Source organism: Rhopalosiphum maidis, chromosome 1 (genome assembly GCF_003676215.2).
Source record: "Rhopalosiphum maidis isolate BTI-1 chromosome 1, ASM367621v3, whole genome shotgun sequence".
NCBI classification, from domain to species: Eukaryota; Metazoa; Arthropoda; class Insecta; order Hemiptera; family Aphididae; genus Rhopalosiphum; species Rhopalosiphum maidis.
In genome coordinates this window covers 56,383,843-56,411,120 of record NC_040877.1, presented here as the reverse complement: position 1 = coordinate 56,411,120, position 27,278 = coordinate 56,383,843, and the positions used below count along the sequence as shown (strand labels likewise).

At 29.5% G+C, this 27,278-nt stretch overlaps 2 protein-coding genes across 2 annotated transcripts; both read right to left on the bottom strand.

Annotated features, from left to right (window-relative positions):
* Window positions 1-387: 387 nt before the first annotated feature.
* On the bottom strand, window positions 388-1,898 carry LOC113550309 (zinc finger MYM-type protein 1-like). Its single transcript, XM_026952044.1, has 4 exons — window positions 1,793-1,898; window positions 1,364-1,726; window positions 701-1,264; window positions 388-635 (listed from the first exon to the last, which is right to left on the bottom strand). The coding sequence occupies exons 1-4, from the start codon at window positions 1,896-1,898 to the stop codon at window positions 388-390; spliced, it is 1,281 nt and encodes a 426-aa protein (XP_026807845.1).
* A 20,090-nt stretch (window positions 1,899-21,988) lies between these two features.
* LOC113561273 (B-cell CLL/lymphoma 7 protein family member A) lies at window positions 21,989-26,435 on the bottom strand. Its single transcript, XM_026967595.1, has 4 exons — window positions 26,096-26,435; window positions 23,094-23,169; window positions 22,626-22,734; window positions 21,989-22,517 (listed from the first exon to the last, which is right to left on the bottom strand). The coding sequence occupies exons 1-4, from the start codon at window positions 26,185-26,187 to the stop codon at window positions 22,393-22,395; spliced, it is 402 nt and encodes a 133-aa protein (XP_026823396.1). The 5' UTR covers window positions 26,188-26,435; the 3' UTR covers window positions 21,989-22,392.
* Window positions 26,436-27,278: the final 843 nt, after the last annotated feature.

The following is a 27,278-nucleotide window of genomic DNA, read 5'->3' as shown; positions in this document are numbered from 1 at the left end:
ATTTTTAAGCCTCCACTCAAGTTTTCTCAGTGGCCCCAGTGATCTCTAGATATAAATATAAATAAAAAATAAATAAACAATATTAGATATTTTATTCTATTAGAGGAGTTAAGACATTATAAATAATAATTAAAATAAAAAATGCTGTATTTTAATAGTACTGTTTTTTTATAAGTAAATAAATGATAGACAGGTATGATTAATTCTTTTTATCACAGTAGTATTAAAAATTGAAATAAGGTGAAGTATAAATTAATACATTAAAACTTAACTATAAATTTTATTTCTAGATTTTTTGGAAGCAAAGATATCGATGAGATGTTTATAATCGAATGTGGACGATACTTCTTCTTCAATTGATATTAAAGTTACTTCCGATACTTTGTCTTAGCCTAGTTGATTGCGCAAATAAGTTTTTATTAATTTTAACTTGGAAAACATTCTTTCTGCACAAGCTGATGTTACAGGAATGGTTAGCATTATTCTTAGAGCAATGGTTAGATTAGGAAATAATCCGTTAGAAGTTTTTAAAATATTTAGTGCCTGGAGCGAATTTGTGTCTTCGTCAACTAAAGATCGGAAAATAATCAGTTCAGAAAATAAATCAAATCCATCTACATCTTTTAGATCGTTATCTGTTAATATTATTTGCAAATCTTTACAGTGTTTTAATAAGACATCGTTCTCCGTGGTTTTCAACTTGCTAATTCAATGCAAAAATCCAAAATTGTCCGAATAAGTCTCCAACTGTTTAAAGCGTTTCTCAATCGACTGTTTGCATTGTCAAGAATGATGAAAAAATAATTTGTACGAAACCTGTCTTCATTATTTAACATGGGTTCGTCGACGTTTTCATATTCGAATAGTTTCTTTTTTTTTCTTACTCGTGGATTTTTGAAAGCCACTGTAATATCAGCATTTTTGGCTAATTTGTTAGGGGCACTTTTCGCCAAATTGAACTCGTTTTCTCTGTATTGGTGCAAAAACTGAAGAAGACTTTGAACCATTTTTACAGAAGTATTTATATCCATGTTATGATCTTGAACACTTTTGCTCACAATATTTACTTCTGTTAAAATATCATACCAAATCACAAGACTTAATATAAATTCATAGTTACCGATTTCATTAGATTGTGAAACAGCCTCACTTTTGGCCATCAAATCATTAGCGGTGTAAGAAACTTCTTCTAAAGTATCTAAAATACTAGAAAGTTGAAAACTTAAAGCTTTCACGCTATTTTTACGACTCTCCCACCTCGTTTCTGACCATTGTTTAACCGTGAATTGTGTACAATGCTTTTTAATAATACTTCAGCGATATGTTGATGTAGACAATAATGTATAAACACGTCGAACTATACCAAAAAATGTAATGGCTATAGTTGATTTTTTAGCAGAATCGCAGAGGACTAAATTTAAATTATGTGCACCACAAGGAGTAAAAAATGCTCGAGGATTTATATTTAAGATTCGGTTTTGAACTCCTTGATATCTGCCTGGCATATTCGATCCATTGTCATAGGCCTGACCTCGGCAATTTTCAGTATTTATTTTGTATAATTTAAGTTGTGTGATGAGAACATCTGATAAATTTAAACCAGTAGAAGAATCAACTGTTACAAAATCTAAGAAATATTCTTGTATAGTAGGCGTACTGTTTTCATTTTCTTCATCCATATGTACTATCCGCAAAAGAATCTCTTTGTGTTCAATACCTGGAGTGGCTGTAAAGTACTTTGCAGACTGTATGTTTTTTATTATTTATTGCTTGATTACATTAGCCATCATACTAATAAGTTCGTCCTGTACCCTGTTACTTAGATAATGGACATGTGTATCTTTATTTTGAATTCTGCTAACATGTTCCATGATTACTGGATCGAAATTCGCCTGCATTTCTATTAAGCCAAGAAATTTCAGTCTTCAACTGCGTAGAGCGTACATTAAAATTAAATAGTAATAGTAAATTTAACTATTGAAAATAGTTAAAATGTTAGAAGTATTTTCACTCATTTTGATAAAAAAATATCGAGGGATATGCAAAACCTTAATATAATAATGTAAAGTGTGTAGAAAACAATTTGAAGTACAATAAATTTAATTACAATAATATAATAAATTAAAATATTATTCCTACCTTTATAATATAATACTGAGGACACAAAAATTCAAAAAAAAAAAAATGAATTTCCAAACAAGACTTCTTTCGTCGGCGACGTCTAAATGACAAATAAAACTAATAAAGTAAATAGTGAAATGATCGGTATTGTCGGGTCCTATTGTTTTCAAATTGTACATACAACAAACAAAAATAAAACGAAATAATCCGCAGACTGATTGCTAACATAATATACCGAGCGTTAATAGAATAATGCGATAGCCGATAAATCACATTTAACAACGAAATAGCTATTTTTATAACTTATAACTATTATTGATCATGACCACAACGGTATTTATAAATATTATTATGCAAATAATAACAATAGAAATAACAATAATAATGTCAATTTTGTAGAAAATACAATAAATACTATTTCTCTCGTCAACATAGTATGCTACTTTAGGTCTACGATATATTTTTTTGTATTTAATTATTTAGCTATCTAGTTTTCATGACGTAAGCGCGGGGCCTAGGACAAATGTCCCAGTTGACCTACCCTAGGGCCGTCCCTGTTTGAAATTTGTATTTAAAAATTTATTTTGTAAATTGTATAAAAAAACGAACACGATTTTATTGTTAAAAGTATAAAATCCAGATAAAGTATTTTGTATTAACAATACATTTTTTGTTCTCTTATAGGAATGAAACAATATCATATCAATGATTTCATCCATAAAATGTTCATTTTAATCACATTCTCTACAATAAAATAAGGATATTTTATTTTAATTTAACTATATTTGCTTCACTATAATAATATTTTACAGATTTCAATGCATTAAACTGTAGTCACACAGACTGAGGTATGTTTTAAATTTAAATTGTTCAGTGTTCGTGTTAATATTGTATAATGTAAGATATTTTATTTTTACAACATAAATCTATAGAATAAAAGTATTCTTATAACGAATAAGTGTGACAACAATATAACCATACGATATATATCAATATATTATTTCTCCTGTTAATATCTTTGTACGGAATTGCTTTGTAAAGTAGTATTGGTACCTTACTGTGTAATACAATTTTATTGTTCAATATTTATGGGAAAAAAGAGACCATCTGCTATCTGCATTGTCATTCTCTGGTACCCGTTACGCCCAGCAGGGGATTGAGGCTTTAAATTGCTTTTCTGAAACGTGTGTGGCACTCCTTGGCCATGGACTCGGATCGGCGCCAACAACAGTGTTAGCTTTTGTAAAGATAAAATATAAGTATACGAGTACATATTTCGGGTATTTCGTACCACACAGCACGATCACGTCTTAGATATTTTTCATTTTTATTCACTCTTTAACAATAGTATATGTTAAGAAATATACAATGAAATGTTTAGAATGCCTGTATATACACGACCATCACGGGTCACGGGATGTCCACAGTGTTTGTCCTCGTACACATTTATCCATTTACAAAATCACACGATTCTCTGTCCGAGAGGGCGTCTTCTGAGAGGCGTAGGTCCTACACGTGAACACCGAACACTTAATGGTGGCGGAGATGAGAACATAAAATACAATTGTAAAATTTAATTTAATTTTACCATACAATTATGTCAAAGACGTAAACAACTATGCCACTCACACACCCTATTTTAGTATTAAAAAATCATTTGTAGTTAAAATAATTTTTTAGTCAAAAACCCTAAACAATATAAGTTAAAAACATTTTTACTGTATAACTAAAAAAAACCATATGGTTCTTAATTATCTAGGACTTATAATAATCGTTAAAAATTAGCAATTAACTGCACCGTTCCGTATTTGTATATTCTTAAAACATAATATTTTCTATGTAATTGTAAAAAATCTGTTGGATTATAAAAAAATTTCCATAACACCAATTATTAAAATCAGTCGCATAACATAAACAACCGTCAAAAGCAAAAATAATTGTAGAATCAAATTTGCCATCGATCAGTACAATTCATATTATAAATATCGAGATAAAAATCGCCGCTACTTACGAAATAATTTATAGTAAAATAAATATATATATGTTTTAATACAACAAAATATATCATTTATAAATGTATTGTCACATTACGTCATGTTCTAAAAATTAATATATGACATGTACATAATACAAATGTCTTGAATGATTGAAAAGTCAAATTATAAAAGTAATAATAATAAATTCTATAGGTAATCATAATTGTTAATAAATTTATTTACAAGTGTTATATTTTTATTATTACATTATGTTTCCTAATATCTTGGTTTACTGAAGTTAAAAAATCGGAAATATTTATTTTATTATTTACCTAACCTAACAAAAATAGCACCGGCATGTTTGTCTATGGATTTATAGAGTTTAGGGACCCTAGCAAAATCTAGCAAATTCTTTGCCAAATTTCGATATCTTTTTCATAGCCCTAGCATAATGTGCCAGTGCCAAATTGACTGCCATCGTTCTGATAATCTTTATTGTTATAATTTGGGAAACGCTGACTATCGAATGATGAAAACACCCTCGAATCGTAATATTACTGCCTATAATTAGTTTCGCTGTATTCATTATGGGTATTTCAAATTCAATGTTTAAAAGAATAGGATCGGGATATTTCCCTCGTTTTACACATTAGCTTGTTACAGTACGAAACAAATGCCCATATGTATATTGTGCATTGCGTTCGAGAAGACAGGAAGCTGTAATAAAAATGGATTTTTTTTAACTCAAAATACATTAACTATATAATAAGCGTTGATTTTTAAACTAAGTCCTGCAATCAGTAAAAAAATACTCAAGTGAGATAAAATTTGAGGTTCTTACTTTTTTAAGATATACTTAACTTTTATAATTTAGTACAGTTATTTTTTGATATCAATTTTTTTTTTGTTTATTCGGACTTTTTTCTTTATATTTTGTACATTTAATAGCATATTTCTAATTTTTTAATTGGAAATTTTAAAAATGTTCTATTTTATTATTATTATTTTATACATTATACATTTATGAGAACGATATTGTTATCTGTTAATCGTTGACGATTATGATCATGCGGACAATTCATTAAACAACATATAAAATCATTTTTGCGAATTTACTATACTCAATCGTAGCTGGTATTCGCAGTCTAGCGTGTTTTTTCTACGAATATATTGGTACGAGTAAACGCTTTTTAGGTAAAGCATGAGCAGCACGATTTTCAAATTTTAATGTATGTATTGTATGAGTTTCTTGTATTATTTTACGGAATTTTAATTTTCATTATTTCGAATAAATTCAACATCCAAGAATTAGTCATTATTCGAAATGCCTTCGATAATTATTTATCAACGGTATGTGTGAAATATGAGTATGCGTTATTTGGTTAGTCCGTCTAACAATAATAAAACATAAACGATCTAAAGAAATTGATAAAATACATTGCATTAGTCTTATAATCTGTATAGTTATAATAATTACTATGCTCTGCCGATCAAACACATACGATATAAGAAGACCGGTCGTATATATTTCGTGTTTTGTATTTTGTATGTACATAAATGAATAATGGTTATGTTGGAATGCGATAGCCGATAATCGATTATATAGCAGACAGTATTGTGGCGAGTGGCGACGACTCGCACTCTAAAAGCTATTATACACTAAAAATATTTGAACCCAACAATACGAACACGGCGACAGTCGGTTTGGACGGATTATATACCCGTACATGAAACGGATGGACGAAACACCGTTTTCGTTCACTTCTATTGTTGATTACTAAACACGATATTCTTTTTTTGTATAGTTACGGCTGCACCGCCCGTACCGAAAAGTAATATTATTGTCATGAGGCCTAGCAGGGGTGAAGTATATTATGTTATACAAAAACTAACATTTATTTATTTTATTTTTTTCATTTGGAATTATTTCGTGGAATACTAATGTAAAAGCAGTTTGAGAAACCCAACCGAGCAGGTGGTATGTTAAGGAAAAATGTCCAGTTTACAAAAACCGGATTTCTCCTCACACGTGTATTATTACAGAGAGAATTGCATTTATTTTTAAAACCAAAAATCGATTCGGCTATAATACGTATAAATGTTCAAAATGTTCAAATCTCAATCGATCCAATCATGACCCGAAAATGATATTATTACTTATTAAACGAAGGAATGAATCGAAAAATAAATGTAAAAAAACATATTTTAATAACTATTTATTCATTTTGAAAATAACCCATTTTGGGGCTGAGTATTGATTTTGCAATGATGAGTGTTTTTTTTTTCTATCTGTCATCGCCTTTATCTTAAGAACACGTTTCACATGGGCGCGTATCATACGCGACGTATCGTACACGCCCGTTTTCGGTTACATTGGTTTAATACTTAAATACATACGCACTTCTCTGACGATGGTGCGTTTCCTTCCTTTATAGTAATAGTATAATAGTATAATATAAATTAACAATAAACCGCACAGTTGCGTATTAGTTTATTATTCTTGTAACACAGTAATTACTATGTAATTGTAAAAAATCTGTTGGATTATAAAAAATTTCCATAACACCAATTATTTAAATCAATCGTTTAACATACATATATAATGTAAAAACATACATATATAGTAAAAATTAATTTTGTTAAATTTGCAATTCAAAATATTATAGTCAATAGTTGGTTATAAAAATGTACTTGAAAAATTATTACAAGATATAGTAAAAATAAAAATATAAATGTCAATCGACACTAAACATTGCACGTCATCTATTGTGACTCCAGTAAAGTATAACGATAAAAGCAAATCTTGTTGTTCACCCCATACTTCGGTTTCGTTATTGACAGCTTACAAACACGTTAGTGAAGTGCTCACTAAGTCTTACACAAGTGTTAAATACAAATTAAGAAGAAAAAATGGAGCAAATCCAATTGTAATGTGATCGAGAAATGTTTGTGAATGATGGTTTTGTGTATATTTTCGACAAATTTAGGGCCAACAAACAAAAAAAGTTTTGGAGATGTCGTCAAAAAAATGATTGTTTGGCAATAATTCGCACTAGTATTGACAATTTAATGATTTTAAAAATATCTGATAATCAAAATACCCATGGGCCATGGTTTTGATGTTGCTAAAGTTAAAACACAAATTGCTATTACCATCAAATTTAAAAAATGGGCATTATCCGCGATGAAACAAACATCATGTATTATCAATGAATGTACATCAAGCCTTACACAAGCAGCAAAGGTACTAAAAAAAAATTATAAATATTCTATATAATCAAAATATTTTGTTTCGTGCTTTTCTCAAACTGTATGATACTTTTATTTTTTCAACCTTTTATTTAATATAATTTATATAAAATGTACTTAATTAATAGTGTGTTTTTTTATGAATTTTAACGTTCAAATAATTATTTTTCGTTAATTTTTTAGCGAGATATTGCTTTTTAAATATTATTTTTAAGAGGGATTGCAAACAATGTTTTACTAGGGTAACTATTTTTAATGTATTTTTTTCTATATATTTATCTTTGTGTTTTTACTATATTTTGAAATTATTATTTAAGTACATTTTTATAACCAACTATTGACTATAATATTTTGAATCGCAAGTTTAAAAGTTTAACAGTCGAATTTTTATTCGAAAAGTATCATTTACCAGTTAGGATTTGGCCAATACACACAGTGTCTATGCCCAGCTACAATGTTATTATTAGAACTTGGGATTTCTAGGAGTTATCATGTTTTTTAAATAATCATAAACATAGCTCATTCGTTTTTATTTAATTGATGTAATTATTTTTTATTCAAAAATATTTTTTTTTTATTTTTACAAATATTAATATGGGTTACTGTTGGGCTATTGGATGTAATCATCACAACCAAAGATAAAAGTGTAAATTTTTACACTTCCTAAAGATGTCTAATGTTATGGTTTAAACACAATATAAAATACATTTGTTTTTAAACTATATAAATGTAGAGGTCCATGGTTACCTATTCATTCTAATTTTAATATATATTTTTAAATAGTCTTAAGTGATGACACAATATCGGACTTTCTGTGTACTTGTCCAAGAGAACAAGGTATTTGTCACCTACATTGCTGCTGTATGTATTTTCATCCGTAACAATTTTAGCTCTACTGACTGACCATATACTTGATGTAGGTACTAGAAAGCCAAATAATGATAATGATGTTCAAAGCATTAAAGATTTAAAGATTTACCTATCAAAACCATATATAACAACTAATAGTATTCCAGATGATAGTATAGACCGTTTTAAGCAAAGTCTGGCATGTATTGGATTATCTGTAGGAGTAATGTGGTTATTAAAACCTGAACTTCTTCCACCACCAGAAATCTGTTTGCTAATTTCAATTGAAGAAGTTTTATTTTCACCGGAATACTTAACATCAAAAGATAAATAGCATATTCTCACAGAAAAACTTTTAATCACTTATGATATTATTTTAAAAATTGCTCAAAAAACTATCGGTCAAGCTAAAAACGATCTATGGCTTGTAATGATATATACATTATTATTTATCATTATTTAGATTTATTATAAAATATTTACACAGCTGCATAAACAATAATATATCTTTATTCATTAAAATAACTTGAGATTTATTAAAACTAACAGATAATATATTATTACGAATTAAGTTAATATTAGATTTAAAAAATAAATAGAATATTATTTGCATAGCTGTACAAACATTGGTCGTTTGGTCAACAAAAAAATAGATTATTATTAATTAAATTACTCTTGAACTTAGGAATATGAATAGTCACAATCTTTGCAGCTGTGTCAATATTAGTTATTATCATTATTATTTTTTTTTTATTTATAAAAGCTATATTTACAATCTGTACAAAAAAAAAGCACATTAAGTAAATTTTATAATAAAATTAGTAATACATATATCTTGAATGAATTGAGGGGGGAAACCGTTCATCAACAGTACCTCCTAATATTAGTTATTTAAGTAAATAATATACCTATAGCAACGCCGTAATCTACAAATTTAATTACAAAGGCGGTTAGGTTAGGTTACATTTGTAGGTAAAATTTGTAATTGATAAGACTATAATTAACAAAAATGGTGGCAAACGTTGGCTTCGATCAAACCTGATCATCAAGGGCACCCAGGGGGTGCAGGAGGTGACATGTAACCGCCCTAGAATAGAAAAATTATTGTTATATTTTTAGTTATGAATAATTAATTAATTTTTCTAATGATAATATTACGAAAATTCACTTATGATTATCACCCCCTAGGTTTTAACAGATGAGCGCCCTTGGTTTCGATAATTTTAATAGCAATCACTAATCATACAGCAGTTATATAGTAACCTGTATCTATGTGTCACGTTAATGGACTCATAATGTCGAACATATAATTAAACTCAGATATCATTCAGTCGAATTTCGAGTAGTTAAAAATATACAGAACAGGAATCTCTGGCCTTTTTTTATGGTAGGTCAATTATGAGATGCGCTAAAATCAAAATGTTCTAAAAATGTTTAATAAGAAATAAATAAATAAACAAAAATAACGAACACTAATATATTATTTTCAAACATTAATTAGGAGGTCCATAGTATAAACTATGAGAACTATAATCGTATACCTATATTGGCTATATTAATAATATACTATTAAACCAGAGTTTCTCAAAGTGTGGGTCGTCACTCAATTTTTTGAATTATATAAATTCTAAGAAATTTATGTTAAATTAATATTTAATATATTATTTTATTACTAAATAATATAGTACAAAAAATGACGTGGGTAATTAATAATAATTTGTTGTATATTTAATATTTATTTATTACGACAAGTATTAATACATCGTTAACGGAAGAATTCTGCGATAAAATACGATAAAGTTATAACAATATAACTACCTACTTTTTGAAAAGTGAAACCATGTGGATCGCGGACCACTGCCCTATACTGATATGTCAGCAATACGATATTAAATAATTATATTATTCATCACAAATGTATAATGCAAGATCAAAAAAAAAAATGTCGTACCCGAGGTACCATTATACCAGTATGATTATTTTTAATAAGATATTATCACGTCCAACAACTGGTAAATAAACATAATAAGCCGACTGATTCGACACTGTCAAAGAACTCAAAGTGTGAATTTATTATTTGAAGTGTTACTTTTACTGCGGTTATACAGTTGTAAATTGTAATATAAATTTAAGGGAATATTGACCAATTTATTAAGGAATTCAATATAGGAAATTATATATGTTTCGTGGGAATGATTGCGTATAAATAATCATTAGGATTCTTATTGAAAATATTCAATTTTCATATCAAAAATAAGATAAGATTCTTAGCTGAGCGATGAATATACTGATTTTATAATCTATACTTCAGATTTTGAACGGATCAACGAAAATATTGATTGTTACGTTTTTACAAAAATGAGTGTTTTGTGTGTGTGTCTTTCATCACATTTTGGAGCAGTAAAATCGGTACGGTTTTAACCTTGAACATCTTTTCATTCTTTTCTATAGTCTGTTTAAAATAAGTAACGTAGAATGGAATGCGGTTTTGCGCAGGGGCGAGGCTTCACTATACACGACAGATGGTTGACACAATAATCTCTACCGGCAGGTGTTGCTGCTTGACCGTCAACAATGGAAATACGTCCTCGAAACCGCATTCCAATCTGCGTCTCTTGTTCTGTACAAACCGTATAGGTAGACAATGTATTGCCAGTTGGAAAGTGAATCAAGTTTTAGTTGATACTAAAACCAGTAAACCCAGGGTTGCCAACCGTCTAGACTATAGGTTTCACTTGGACAAGTTCAGTCATTTCTTTGCCTTTTAGGTCGTATTTTCCTTTTTTAGTTCATTTTTGGTATTTTTAATTAAATTACATTAATTAACATCGTTGAAAACTTTTTAAACATTTTTAAAAAATGTTTCAGGCAAATAGCATTGTTATAGAATCAATAAATTTCAAAATCAAAATTCAAATTCAAATTAAATCAACTTGTTATTAAATTAATACATTTTTATGCATATAATATATTAATATCAATATAAAAATAAAATTAAAAACCATTTTGAGTGCATTTCATTTCATTAGTTTTTGAAATTTTAAATGCATTTTTTGCATTTTAAGTGTATTTTATATTGAAATTGTTTTAATATTTCAAATGCATTTTTTAAAGTCCACAGCCGTAGTTATGACTCATTTTGATTTGGATTGCTATTTGCTACACGAAACACGAACATTATCTATTATTCAATTTTAAGGAACCTATCAATTTTAAATATATTAATTGATAATGAAAATTAAAAAATGATTACTTACACACATTTAAACAACCCGCTATACACATAGAAATTGTATAAAAACAATTATCCCCCCAAAAAATATGCAGATAGTAGATATCAAATTATTATTATTAATTATTTATCAATTTATGATAATATCATTAATAATCATATATTCATATTATTATTTTACTAGCGTAATAAATACATAATATAAAGACATTTAGCATGTTACCAGTAACATTTGTTCAATTGGTCATAAAAAAAACTAAAATAATTATGTTACCCATGATGTATACTATTGTTGAAATAAAAATGTATTATAGGCTATAGCCTATAATCTATATTACACTAAGTTAATATATTGTATTTAATATATAAAATATACTAGCAGTGTTGAGTAGTAACGTAACGCATATTACAAATTACTGTAACAAAATTACTTTTTCGGGAACGTGGAAGTAAAATAATTAATTCAAATCAACTTTAATTTAATGAAATGACTTTTTAAAAGAAATTTCTACGCGTTTTTATTACGTTAATACGTTTTACACAGCGCAAAAACGCTTTAATTTATACTTCTATAGAATATTCTAATATAGTCCTAATAGTTACCAATTCCCATCTAATGATGTTGTGTTGTTTTTCGTTTTAACCACCTACTACACGGACGGTAAACCTAATAACTGATAAGTAATTACTAATTTGTAATGCGAATTTCTTCTTCTTCTTACACGATAATAATAATAAATAAAACGTGAAAAATAGTTTGTTTACTATATAAAAAATGCGCTACGGTCGCATAAAAAAAAACTAATTATTACTCTATGGTCCATGTGCGGTCCATTATATTGATTATTATAAATTATTATTATTATTACTGACGTGAATTTTCGAATATTTTCCACTTTTCGCATGATTTTAAGACTTTTCCAGTTTTTCCAATCCGTTCTTTCATTTTCGCGTAATGTGCGTCTTTTGAAAGTCGTACGTGTACGGATTTTTCGCCATTTACGATATTAGCGTTCGTAGCGGTTGCGATCGCGGTAACGAGTACGACCGCCGCCAACGGTCCTCCGGACGTTTTTCTTTGGTTTTTTTATTTTCTCACATAGCATCGCGGACGCCGATCGATGATGTACGAGATATGTATTCTATTATTTTTTCTTAAATTTACACGTACACTAAATTGCGTTGAGCATCGATGTTTGATTCGAAGCGCATTTATCGATGTATACAATATCTACTGTTTTTTTGATTCAATAAATTGCATTTTATTGTATTTATATTATTTTGTTATTCTCGGTAAATTTAACGGGTTGTGATGTATATCATAAAAGTGTTTCTCCACGACGTTTGTGTCGCATGTACTTGGGTGTATATTTTAGATGATAGGTTTTTTGTAGGTGAACTAGCGAGTTAATAACATTTAATATATTATATTAGTATATTATCGACATTCAAATGAATATTTGAGAAACGTACACTGTGTATTTTATATAATTTATATTAAATAAAGGAATGAGCAGTAAGTACTTAATTAATGATAAAATAAATATTTAAAAAAATGTGCTCCCACTACTATAATATGACTGTACGTATATATGACAATAACATTTTATGTTTTTGTACTCCAAATAATGCAAATGTTATTAAAACATTTATACTGTCACTGTCAACATTGGGATATATTTTTTTTTTTTTGCAACAATTTGATAATTTCAAGTATTGTATTATACAATTATAATATACAATTTGTATATTTCAGATATAAATACATTAAATAATATGTAATATTTTTCTGTGGTAAGATTTATATTATGTAAATTAATTAGGCTTGTGGGGTGATAGATATCCAACACTCAATTAATAAAAATCAATGTATAAACTTTATAATGTATTTTTATTAATAATATGCAGTATTAAACAATAGTATTCATTAGCTACCATGTGTTTGTTAAATTTTGCTCAAGAGTAAATAAATTATTTAATAATTAATAATAATAATGACATTAATAATCATCAATAAGTTAAATTATGGCCTCAATTTTTTTAAATAGATATTATATTAAATATATTCGTGTATAATTCTACACTTCTACAGGTTTTAAATTTAAACAATTAAACTCTTATATTCAGAGCCCAGTTTAGGAATTTTGGGGCCCAGGTCTAATTTTTTGATGGGAATCCAAAATTAATTATTATCTACATTCTTTTTTTTCTTTTTATTCGACATAAACAATCTATACATTTTTTTGTACAATAAGTTTGTATGATGAGAGTATTTTTTTTTAAATGACTTGATAGTTTTGAATTAAGCAGCCACCCATTAGTGGCTCTCGACTATTGATAAGTTAGTTTTTTTTTTTTGACCAGGAGACATTAGACATTAAAGTTTTGTAAGAGGTCACGGCACAATTTTCTTTTTAACCAGCGGTTAGGATTTCCTGGTAGAGTAAGGATGGAGAGATCTTTTATTAGAGGGTTAGAATGAGTTTGGAGTTGTTTATGAAATCGTGTGTAAAAAATGCGTGCTTTCTCATTTACTGTTTTCATATGGAGGTCATTATGAAGAGCGTGATTAGAAATATAGGGCAGAGCGTTGCATAATTTTCGGAGTGCTATGTTTTGGAACGTTTGGATTCGATTAGTGTTAGATTTTTTTGCTGAGCCCCACAATTGAAGTCCATACGTCCAGATAGGTTTGAGTAGCGCTTTGTAGGTTATTGGTTTGGTGTTTAGAGTGGAGTACTTATTTTTAATTAGCAGAGGTTTGAGCATACGCATGCGATTGTTTAGGGTTAGCCGTTTGGTTTGGAGGTGTTTTTTTCCATGTGAGTCTTTTGTCAAGGAATAACCCTAAATATTTAACTGTGCCGGATGAGGGAATTAGTACATTGTTGAGAGTAATGTTTGGACATATTCCTTGTTTAAGCATGAATGTGTGTGAATAGATTTCGCCATTTTTCGTACCATTCGGACAAGTGGTCAAGATGTACTTGTAAGTTTGATGAGGCGATTAAAGGATCTTCGTTCATGGATAAAATGACTTTGTCGTCGGCATAATCCGCTACAATAGTTTGTTGCATGGTGGGTTGGTCGGCTACGTATATGTTGAACAGAAAGGGGGAAAGTATAACACCTTGTGGTACATCTGCTTTGATTGGTGCGATTTTCGATTTCGACGAATTTAATTAGACTTGGAAGTGTCTATCAGTTAAATAAGATTTAATTAATAGGTATAGTGGGGAGGGGAGAAATTTTTTTAGTTTGTATTGGAGGCTTTCATGCCAAACCCGGTCTAAGGCTTGTGCAACGTCTAGAAAAATACAAGAGCAATACAACTTTTTCAAGGGATGTAGAAATAACATCAACAACTCGGTGTAATTGATGGATTGTGCTTTGTGAGTTTCGGAACCCGAACTGGGTATTTGGAAGTATGTTATTGGTGATAATATATGGCAATAAGCGTTTTAAAATAAGTCTTTCTAAAACTTTTGAAAAGAACGGCAAGACACTTATTGGTCTGAACGAGGTTGGGGTATCGAGTGGTTTGTCAGGTTAAGAAAAAAAGAAATATTTTAGAAATCCGATATTATAACATCGGAAAATATGACAGTCTAAGACTAGCATTGAAAATATATGTTATTAGTACGATGGCTTTTTTGGGTAGGCACCTAGCTACTTCGGCCGTAATCAAATCAAAGCCGGGTGACTTTTTTAGTGAGTATTTTTGATGGTCTGTTTAGCATCATTTGGGGTGAAATATTTTTCAGGTTGATTTATTGTAGATGGCAGGTTTAGGTAGGTGTTTACCTCATCAATTTTTTCAGATGTAAGTATATTATGATGCGATTGGAACGTTTCGTGAAGATGAGCTTTAAAAACTTCCGTCTTATCGTTGTCAGAGAAGGCAAATGAATTATCTGGTTTTTTGAGTGGGACTGAGGGGCATTTATATTGAAGTAGTTTTTTGGTTTCACGCTATAAGGTCCCTTCTACAGAGGAGAGTGAGGTCAGTTTTTGTTCGTACATGTCAGCTTTATTTTTAACCAAACATTTTTTTAATGAATTTGCTAATTTATTATATGCACTTTTATGTAAGGGTAACCGTGTGATTTGGTAACGTGCTCTTACTCTGCGCTTTTCGACTATTAATGAGCGGACTTGCTCAGAAACAAAAGGGTATTTATGTACTGAGTTATTGGTGGCGTTTTGAGGGTTTGACTTAGAAGCCGCTGATTGAATGAGCGTAGTTAAATTATTAACTGCATCGTCAATCTCACGAGCAGATTTTAAGCTTATTTTTACGTTAATTTCTTCAGCTATGATGTTATGAAATTTAAGGCGATCAGTTGTTGCCGTAAAAAGTTTGGGACTAACTGTACGTATTTGTGGAGTGGCATCAATATTGAAAATGACGGACGAATGGTTGGAGTTAAGATCCAGAATATTATTAATTGAATAGTATAAGTTGCTGGGAATTTTTGTGATGAAGATGTCTAGAATGTCAGGTTTTTTCCTAACTGAGGTTGGCCAATATGTTGGCCCGGGAGGTGCAAGAATTTTGTATTTTTTCATATTGGAGAAATTATAGAGCAAGTTTCTACGAGAGTTGGTGACTCGGTAACCCCAACTTTGGTGTTTAGCGTTATAATCACCACCAATAATAAAGTTATTGACCGTTGAGTCAAACAAGTCGGTGTGGTTATCAATAGTTAAATTGTGCTTAGGTGGACTATAGATTGCGGCGATAGCAACAGGGATATTATTAATTGTAATTGAGATGGCACATGATTGAAAGTGATTTTGAGAGTAGTTAACAAGTGAGTAATATTTAAGGTTGGATTTTATAAGTATGGCTGTTCCGCCATGAGCAGTGCCATCTGGATGGTTGGATTTGATTAGGCTATAGCCGAGAATAGATATGTAAGAATACTCTGTAAAATGGGTTTCGGAGATTAGAGCGATGTCTATGCGTTTATCGAATAGCACACTCTGTAGTTGATTGACGTGATTTTTTAGACCGTTTGCATTGAATAACATAACTGATAATGAATTATTAGTGTATGAGTTATACATTTTGTTTATTAAAAAGGGAAGTAATTACTTGAGTTAGGAGAGCGATCAGCAGATTGATGAATGACTTAAATTCGTCTACAAACGAAGATATGGTTGCAGTTAGATCAGTAGGAGGGATTGGAGGAGAGGACTGTGATGGTTGGTTAGAAGTGGCCTGAGCATAAGTTTTAGAGGGGGTAGCTGAATTATTTTCAGATGAGGTTGGTAATGGGTAGTTAGCTTTTACATTATTATAATCGTTTACATTGTGTTTAATATTATCATGTAAGAAGTTACTTTTTGTAGTTGGTGTTTTACGACGTTGTAATTCTTTGTAGACACTACAACCTCTGTAGTTGGCTAGGTGGTCGCCGGAACATAAGGCTCATTTGGCTGCAATGTCACGTGTTTTGGTGCATTCTGTGAATGGATGGAATGCGCTGCAGTGAACACAGCGTGAAGGATATCCGCAGTAAGATTTTGTGTGGCCATACTCTTGGCAGTTCAGACATTGGCTTATAACTTTTAGTTTGTAGGGCTCTTCGACTTTGATTTTTGTATGGAGAAAAGAAGAGTTTGAAGATGTCGTTTGAGTGGTCAGTGGGCTCGAGATCGACAAAGAACAGAGGTAATGGAGATTTACTGGTCTTATGTAGGACATTTGTGACCTTTTATACTTCGAAGAGGCGCAATTCAAGTTCACTTTTTATTAGTTCAGTGGATGTAGAATGGTGTAAGTTTCGCGAGACGACACGAGTAGGCATGTCCTCCCTTAACTGGTACGTGTGAAATTGGGCATTTTGATCTCTCAGAAAATGAACCAATGTTCTGTATGCATCAGGATTTGCGGTTTGGATTTTTAGGCTGTCTGTCGATGATTTGCAGAAAAAGTTGTCGACTCCAATTTTTTCAATTAATGCTGTACACAGATCTGGAAAGTTCCCTATGCCTTTCACAAAAATTGGTGATGGTGGTTTGATTGGATTGACATAGTTTGGAGTTTTTGAAGTAAAGTTTTGTGTGTCAGTGGTAGAGTTTTGTGTGATTTGAGGTTCGGCTTGCAATGGTTCGTAGCGATTTTTAGTTATAAATATTTTTTTTATTATTATTTATAGTGGGATCAGGAGAACGTGGATCGGATAAATCTGATAAATGTCTTTTGTTAGGCATAATGTGTCCACTCACCATTTGAAGAGTCGTCTATGTTGTCACGAGATGAACTCGGGTTGGTGGCATTGAGTGTAATATTATTTATGATGTGTTGCTTGTTTAGGCGACCGGCCTGTATAATCGCATTTTTGTTTTTATTGCTATTTTTGTTTGGAGATTGTGACATGTTCATCTCGGGCAGAGGTCGTGTTTCGCTGTTTGGCGGCGATAACGCGACGTGTATTATAACGGCACAGGTGGTCTTGCGCACTGAGTTATTTACATTTTGAAAGAAACGGTTTTGGGCGCAATTAATTTAATAATTTGATGGTTAAACAACAGTGGCCGTGTTTGTTTTTTTCTTTATTTATGTAAAAAAAAATTGTTTTTTCGATTGAAGAGACAACGCGAGATCACAACATAAGAGTAATAAACGTGTGCATCGAACAGTGTGGCGGTGGCAACTAAATTCTAAATTATCAACTTAAATTATAATTGCAGTCTTTTTACTAAATGGATTTTTTATAAGATTATAAATAAATTATACCATAAGTCTATAAGTAATTATTTAATGATGATTAGTATAAATAAAACGATGAAATTAAAATTATAAATATAAGTAAAGAAATGTATATACAGTTTTTAATTTAAACAAATGTTTAACTGATATACACCATGTACATTGTATACAAAGTCAAAGTGGTAATGCATTTTTCAACATAGTCAATGTAAATAATAAAAAAATGTACATGATTTAGAATTTAAGACAACGGGTTTTTTCTAGATTTTAGTTCACTAAACTTTTGAATTAGATCTGAAAAATCAAGTGTGTTAGTTACTTCGTTTGTACTGTTGATAGTTTAAAAATTTTGTTAATTTAGGTAACTTGCTTACTACGACTTTGGCCTCCTTCTTTAATTTTTGTTTTGCATAACAACTGAGATAAATCCTTTTTTTCTCAGACATTTTCAAATTTCAATAGTTTTTGGCACACACTATAGTAACGAACAAAAGTCACTAATTCAACTAAAAACTAATTTAATAATTTAACATCACTACGATAGACAACAGAATACTAACAACTAATGTACCAATTGTACTGATGCGAAACTGACCAACAAAATGTATGTAAAGATAAACTGTAGACTGAAAGGTAAACTACATAAGCAATAATATAAAATTTCACAGTGCCACTTTAATAATTAAATATCAACAGGGGCCCGGGGCTGTAACCCCCCTAGCTCCCTTTAAGTTGGGCTCTGCTTATATTGTTGAAAAAATAGGTACTTACTATTCTTGGAATAAATTGGGTACATTCAAGTATGAAATAGTATATAATATATTATTCATATTAGAAATAAATAATAATACACATAAATCGGTAATTGCTGACATACGCATTAAAAAAATAATAAGAATATTCGAGTTTCATTACACACGAATTATACGAATCATATTAGTGAGACAGTGCTGGACGCAAAATTCGTCGCGGCTCAGTAAACGATTTAAATTCTCGAGATTCGGCACCTTAAATGCATATTAATTCAACTATCAAATATTATAATATATTATTAAAATGTACGATATGTTATATACTCTGGTGTTTGGTGTTTGTATAATGTATAGGAACTTTATACTATTCGAAATTCGTTGTTCGAGTTTATACAAATTTTGATTTCACTTGTTATACGCGTACATCATCCGCGATCCGACATGACATAGTCTGATTGCCTACCTGATGGGAGGTTTAATGTCGTTTAATTAATTTTTTCCCGATGATATCTTTCTGACAACTCAATTTAAGTTTTAACACGTAATTTGACTTCTCCTACAAAACAGCATCAGACTTTCGACGTCAGGAGGTATAACAATCCGCCGTAGGTGGGTTGCCCAGCACTGCAGATGACGACTTGCATCGGTAAATGACTGATAGGTAAACACCCAATTATCATTTTTAGTATTTCTTTTTTTATTCATTAAAAAAAAAAAACCAGGCATGCGACGGGACACGGACACACGGTATTACACCGATTGATGACTGATAACTAGACACTCAATTACAATTTTTGGCATGTTTTTATTATTTTTGAATTCAAAAAAGAACCAGGCATTGAGGCATGCAACGGGACAAACTTTTACACCGTCACACCGAATGATAACTGATAAGTTAATAGTTATAGAAAAACTGTTAACTCACAACTTAGATCATACTATCTGAGACTCACAAATACGGTAATCGACTTTATCAAATTTTTAGTGACCAATTTCTAGACACCCGAGTACCATTCCCTACTGCAGAGATTCCCAACCAGAGTGCCGCGAAATTATTTGAAATATATTTTTAGTCTAGGCCATAGAGCAGTGGTTCCGAATTGGTGGTCCGCATGTTGATGTTAGAGGGTCCGTGGTTATGTAGTACTGAAGTGATATTTTTATTTTATTTTAGTGGAATTATTAAACACCACGATCTTAAGCCGTGTTAAACACGTAGTGGAATAAGGGGTCCCCCATCCAATTTAAGTCTTAGCTAGGGGTCCGTGGCTCAATGCTAATTGGGAACCACTGCCATAGAGTATAGAGTGCCTTCGGATTTTTAGAAAATGACTAAGGGTGCCGTAAGTAATAAAAGATTGGAAACCTCTACCCTATCGATTTTCGGGTGAAACAATTTTCACTCAACCACTTCGAAGGCAGCTTCTACACACCGGAATCGAGTTTCACCAGCCCCTATAGTGGCTATTTCGCTAGTATACAATAATATAATAGTAAATATAGATATGGATGATATGGACATATGGTACATCCACAAAATAGATTAAATATTTAAATCTAATTTAATAGGACTTGTGGATTATAATTTGTAATAATTTATACAGTGATATGGTAAAAAAAAATCGATAATTTTATCAATAAATAAGATAAATGATGTAGCGCTACTTGGAACGGGAATATAATTTAAATAAAATTATTTAATTTAACGAGTAACATAATTGTATTATTTTTTAAAAATAATTTTCCCAACACTATTTACTAGATACCTACTATCTATAATATAAAGATGAAGAATAAAAGATACGTTTTTTTATATTTTTTCACATAATTTTATGTAATAAGAAAACATTTTTCAAAAAGAAATGTATTTTTATATTTCAATATTTTTAAAAATTATATTACATATTATACATTTTTCTTGAGATTAGATACCGACCGTTTTTAAGGAGTCAATGTAGATAATTTCGTTGCGTGTGCATACTGGCCATGTAAATCTGTGCGTAATAAGTGATCATTTTTTAATTTTCATATTTAATTACCTAATATTCCTAATATATTTAATATTTTTAAAAATTGTTCTTTTTTTCTTTGTTTTTTTTTCCAGGATTCAATTTTCAATTTTTTGCCAGTTTTATGACTCAACTAACCTGATTAATATTGATAATTTTTCTGAAAACAAATTTTAATTCGTCATGAACAGTACTTCAAAACGATTTCCTTATATTATTTTATAATTACTATTTTTGAAGTCAGTATTATGTTTATTTTAAAATCCTAAATATTCTAAATTACAAAATAAAATTCAAAAAGAGGTGAATACTCTATTATAAAGTAGGTATGAAGTATATCGGCTGGCTGCTGTATAGTAACCAGCAGGTGTTAAGTGTACCTCATCATTGAATAAATCACTGTAATGTATTACATTTAAATTCAATGATAAATCATTACATAATATTATGAAAAGTAATTCTTAGTTTATTCTATACGTTACTAATTATATTTCATGATGTATTTATATATATATATATTAACTATTAAGTAAAAATGTATTATTATTAAAATTAATATTTACCCAACATTGTAATGTAATTTGTATTTTATTTATACCAATGTTAATTATATTTCTAATATCAAATGGCTGATACAAGTTACAAATTATTATTAATTTTTATTATGTATATAATTCTAGTCCAAAAATGTATAATGCATATTGTATCAAATTTAAATTCAAAATTTTGCATTTATAAAGATTTTATATAAATCATATTAACACAATGTTTGGGGGGAGGGGGGATTAAAGTTCCAAGCTATGGTAATAATACAAATTTAACATTTGGAAGCTACATAAAAATCTAGAGAGCTGTGGCTATATATTATATACTTCCTAAATCTAGATCATGAACTTCATGACATGAAGTAACATCAGACTTTACTGTTTAACATTTAACATCTTCAAAACAAAACATCATGTTTGAAATCTTTAAATATAAATTATTATACATGTTTAATGTATAACAATGATAATATTTAAAAGTTTGCTTTAAAATCCAAAAGAATTAATAGCTAAAATAAAATAAAAAACAAATTTTCATTTAGTCAATGGCATAAATATGCAAAGTCAATTATATTTGTTTATACCATTGATTTGAATTTTGATAGTCAAAATATGAATAAATTAAGTTTAAAAAAAAATAAAATAAAAAATGGCGACTTAAAGGTAATATATACACAAATGCACATTTTATGATTCTAATACAAAAAAAATGTTAACACTGAGGAATGAATGTTTGTCATTGAAAAGGAAGGAAGGTAAGGGAAAAGACGGGGCAACATACATTTACAGCACATTCAATAGTAGTTACAGTACAAAGTTTCAGAACAATTTAAAAAAACATATAGAGGTAGTTAATGTGTTTTTACACAAAAAAAAATGTTACAAGACACAAACAAAAATTCAATTTTTTTTTTAAAGGATAAAGCAATGGGGAGGAAAACTTATTCAGTTTTCATTTGTTTAGCCGGTGGTGGTTCACTGTTCTGTGAGTTGGAATCTTCCGAAAAACCCAACTGGGTGGCAAATTCGGTTGGTTCTTGAGAATGGGAATCACTGACAGAAAATGCTATAATAATAATGTAAAAAGAAATTAGATAGTTTTAATTCTATAATAATAAGATTTTAATGGCTAATGATTATATTATTGACTATTGAGCATTTTATATGTTCTTACAGGTATTTGAGTCGTCAGCAATGGAGAAGTTTGAGTGTGTAGCCTCAATTGGTCTTTTGCCCAATATGTTTTCTTTGTTCGAGTGAGAATGTTCTTTAGACTTTTTCTTCTGAAAAATAAAATAAGTTAAATTAAAAACCATGTTAAATGTAGGACATTGTATGTTTATATGATTAACTCATGAATTTGCTATAAAGTTTTCAGCAAGATCTCCCCCTTACTAAAACCATAAACTAATCTAAAGATATTAAAAAATAATTGAAAAATCTGATAATGAAAATTTATGACGCATCTAAGTTTTTTGAGTATAAACTACTTTTTATAGTCTTTTGGTATTACTATACCTACTTTAATTAATTACTATAATAATTTACATTAAATAACTTGTTCTATAATAAAATACCATCATAAGATAATACAGTATTTGACACAGTTACATTTTAAGTATAAAAAGTAATTAAGACTTACCTGTTCGTTGGATATTATGGGTACCCATTTGTATATTTTCATGGTAGTCTCTCCGATTGTTACCCATTTTTTTTCCCTAAAACAGTAAATTAAACTATACAAATACTGTTTTATACTGTACCTAGATTTCAATGTTAAAAAAGTTAGAACTGGAAGTTATATTTAAGCTAGAAAATCAGGAATTTTTAAATTTTTATTCCTATATACCCTAATTTTAATTTGATAACAAAAGTATAATCTACTAACATACATTTTATTATATTACAATTAATAACACCAAACGTTTAACAGCCGACAGTAAGGCGAACATCGTATGGAATACATTTTTTACTTTAATGGAGTGTAGAGGGTGTCCCAAAAAGAACATTTCTTTTTATTATTATGTTCACATTGTTCTCATCATTTTTTTTTAATTTACTATCATTTCAATATGTTATTATTTAATCAGTTTTTGCCAAGTGTTCCCATATCCTATGGACTGAATGTCAATTGCAACCAGTTAAGACCTTTTACCAATCTAACAAAAGTGGTGCGTCAACTTCATATCTTACTCTGACTTGACGTTACTCCCAATGTGTCATCGATTTGTCGGCTAATAAAAAATTTAAAAAAAACTGGTTCTACTGTTAATAACTGTAAAGCCGCAGTTAGGTTCAGGTGTCCTTGTGAAACTCACTAGAGAAAACTGAGAGGAAGTTAGTGTTAATTTCTCGACCGAACTTCAGCCTGTCAACGGAGGACAGTTGAATAATATTATTTTTCATTCATAAGCTGGATGTTATACTGAAACTGCACATATCCTTTTTTTTGTAATTTTTTGAAAAATAAAATGTTTTTTTTTTAGCTAATTTAAAAAAGCGTTCTTTTTGAGACTCTTGTATTTATAATTTTTCTTTTAGTTAACAAATAATTACTAAAATAAATAACTATTCAAACAAATAATTTTTATTAATTTGATAATATATATAAGGACAAATTTATAATAAAAATTTATTTTTGTAAATATTCTTTAGTTATTTATTTAATTGAGGCACAATTATAATTATAATATTATAGGTATAATTTAAAAATATACAACATAATTTATTTTGTCTTTATATTTGTAGGGTTCGAAAAACTTCTTTTGCAAGAATAATATTTGTTATGGATATTAAAAAATTTAAAACGTTAAAAAATAAAAATTGTATACTTAACTTAAAAAACAATCAAGTCCCAGTAATTTTTTAAACAAATTATATTAATAATTGAATGCTTTAAAAAATAACTGAGTAATAAGAAAGAGAAGTTGTCTCCCACTGTGCCACGCCTATGATAGCCAATATTAAGATCAATAATAATACCTACCTATTTATTGAAACAATTTAAGTTTTAATGAAAGTTCAATAAGTAAAACAATATTTGGTTTACAATAGAAATAAATAGAAAATATAAGGTAATGAAGTTAAATCGTTTATGTAAATGGTCAACAATTTTTTAAGTACACATTTATTGTTTGTCAATTAGAGAAATAATTACATTTTTAGGTAGCTAAACATTACTCTAAATATAATTAGTTACCTACCTAATCACATAAATAATTAACCATTTAATAATATGGTACAATGGTAAAAACATATTGAATTTAACTAATTTTAAATTATAAAACAATTTTTTAATTTAAATGAAATAATTTCCACAACAAAAAGAAAATTTTAAACAGGTATTTAATTAATGATGAATACAATCTGACAGTTTAATTATATTATATAAAGTACATTATTAGTACAGTATTTAAGTCATAAGTAGAGTCCAGATTTATATTTTGTTAAAACGTTTAAAATAAGATGTTTATATGCAGCTAAAATTGATGAAATATTCCCAAAATTATTCTTAATATTCTCAAAATACTCCTAATATTTTTAAAATATTCTGAAAAATATTGATAGTACTAACTAATAAGTAAAAAAAAAAAATATTGCAATATGATTATTGATTATGATTATGAATTTATAATTTATCATAATTTATATAATTATATCTTATGTTACATTATTATCTTATATATGCTGATTACCCTTTAATTTAATCCAATATTACGGAAATATGGTGAAATATTCTCTGAAGTCAAAATATGCACTAATATGCAAAAAAAAACTTTTTTTGATAGATTCTACAGGTTATGAAATGCAAACATTTCTTACTCCCAACAGCATACGCTTGTTAAAAATATGTTTTTGCATAAAAATCCGGACTATAGTCATAAGCGTACATACGAGTCGTGCAGGTTGTGCTTAAGTATGCACGATCTGCAGACTAAAATATTAGTGTCCTGTCTCTCAGGTTATATACCAAATATCTCTGCGCACGCTTATGATTTAAGTGTAAACTTATAAAACATAAATGTTTAAAAATGGATAGTTATAATACAAGTAGTTAATAGGTATATTATAAATGGGTAGTAAAAATACTCAAATATCAATAAATATTAAATATTTTTTGTCGACAATCTATTAAAGCAGTGTTTCTCAACCTTTTTTCATGTACGTACCCCTTGGCCTCTCACTATTGCTTTACGTACCCCCAAATGCCAATTTATCGTATATTCACAAATAACACAAATAAGATATTATGAAATAAGTTTTTCTTACATACCCCCAGAGATACGCGTATCACAGGTTGAGAAACGCTGTATTAAAGTAATAAAATTATAATTTTCTAGCAGTCAAGTGTAAACAGTTCGTTAAAACCAGAGTGGTCAAACATCAAGAGAATGGATTTTAGAGAGAACGAGTATTGTGTACAACAACTGAAGTACGTTGAAACATATCCGCCTATGGATGAATCCATTGTATCAATAAACCGTGCAACACTCAGTAAACACTGTCAGTGGACGACGATCGAATAACTTTGAAACACACGAGGGGAAAAGTCAAACATCGCACAGCCCGTCGTTTGGCATATGGTATTTAAAAAAAAATATAGCACTCGTTTACGTGCTTAATGAACAACACGTTGTCACTTACCACCGGCGGACCTTGTCCACCACTTGCATGACTCTCTTAATGTCATCTTTGGCTCTGCTTCTGGTCTCCGCACGCACTGACCGAGACATCATAATACAAACGACCGGCGGCGTTGGCGCGGGTAAGGGAGGCGTCCGACCCAAAACGCCGGACGGCACGGCTTACAGCGGTCGATTGGTAGCGTCGGCGGCACTTCCCGAAACGGGTGACGGGACGGTCGGACGAGAAGATGGCCTCCGATAAACGGAAACGACTCGTTGCGGCGCCAGATACGGTGTTCCGGTGCCGGATAACGCGGACTCGGTAGTCTGTGTTTCTGTAAACAACCACAGAATAATCGATAAAAAAATTAAAAAATGCTTAACTGTTATCATGTATCAGTCAGTCGACGCGAGTTAGACGCCATCTAGTCGCACAAACGAACATTTAGTGCAATGATGCGTCGTTGACATAGACCTATAGACCTTATACTCAAGTAAAAGTGAAAGGTCTATGCATAGACCTATAATTTTCTTTAAAAATCAATTCGTTGTTAACCGTACGTATTTTAGAGTAAAGAATATAATATAATACAAATAGTATTAATAATTTGGCCTCACCAAATTAATCAATAATAATAGCTTTTTTTTTTTGTATTTTCATTTTTTTAGTCTTAGTTTTTAGTCTCTTCTTTTTTAGTCCACTCCAGCCACACCAAAGTATTTGAATCAGTTATTTGATAAAAATGTTCAAACCAAAATAATTGTCTTCTATAGATTTTTCATTATAAAAATAACAATAAAATATTGATATATGATATAATATGATCAAAGGTCTTGGATCACCAAATTCAGTTTTTAGTGTACCTATATAACTATATTATAATGTGTTAAAGGTTTTTTTTTACATGCTGATAGAACAATCAATTTTTAAGCATAGTAAAATAATTTATAGTTATTTAAAAATTCAATAATTTAATACAATTTATTTTGTCACAGAACAGATTAGATTTAAGTTAATTACAAATATCTAATAATTTGGATATTAATTTTGAAAACGCTATAGAAGAGACAAAAAAAAGCACACCGTGAAGTATGTATTATTACACCATTATCTACCACAGATCAAAAATAGTAAATGACAAATTAAACAATTAAATTATCTCTAGGTGGAATATAATCCCAATTTATTAAATGTTACTATT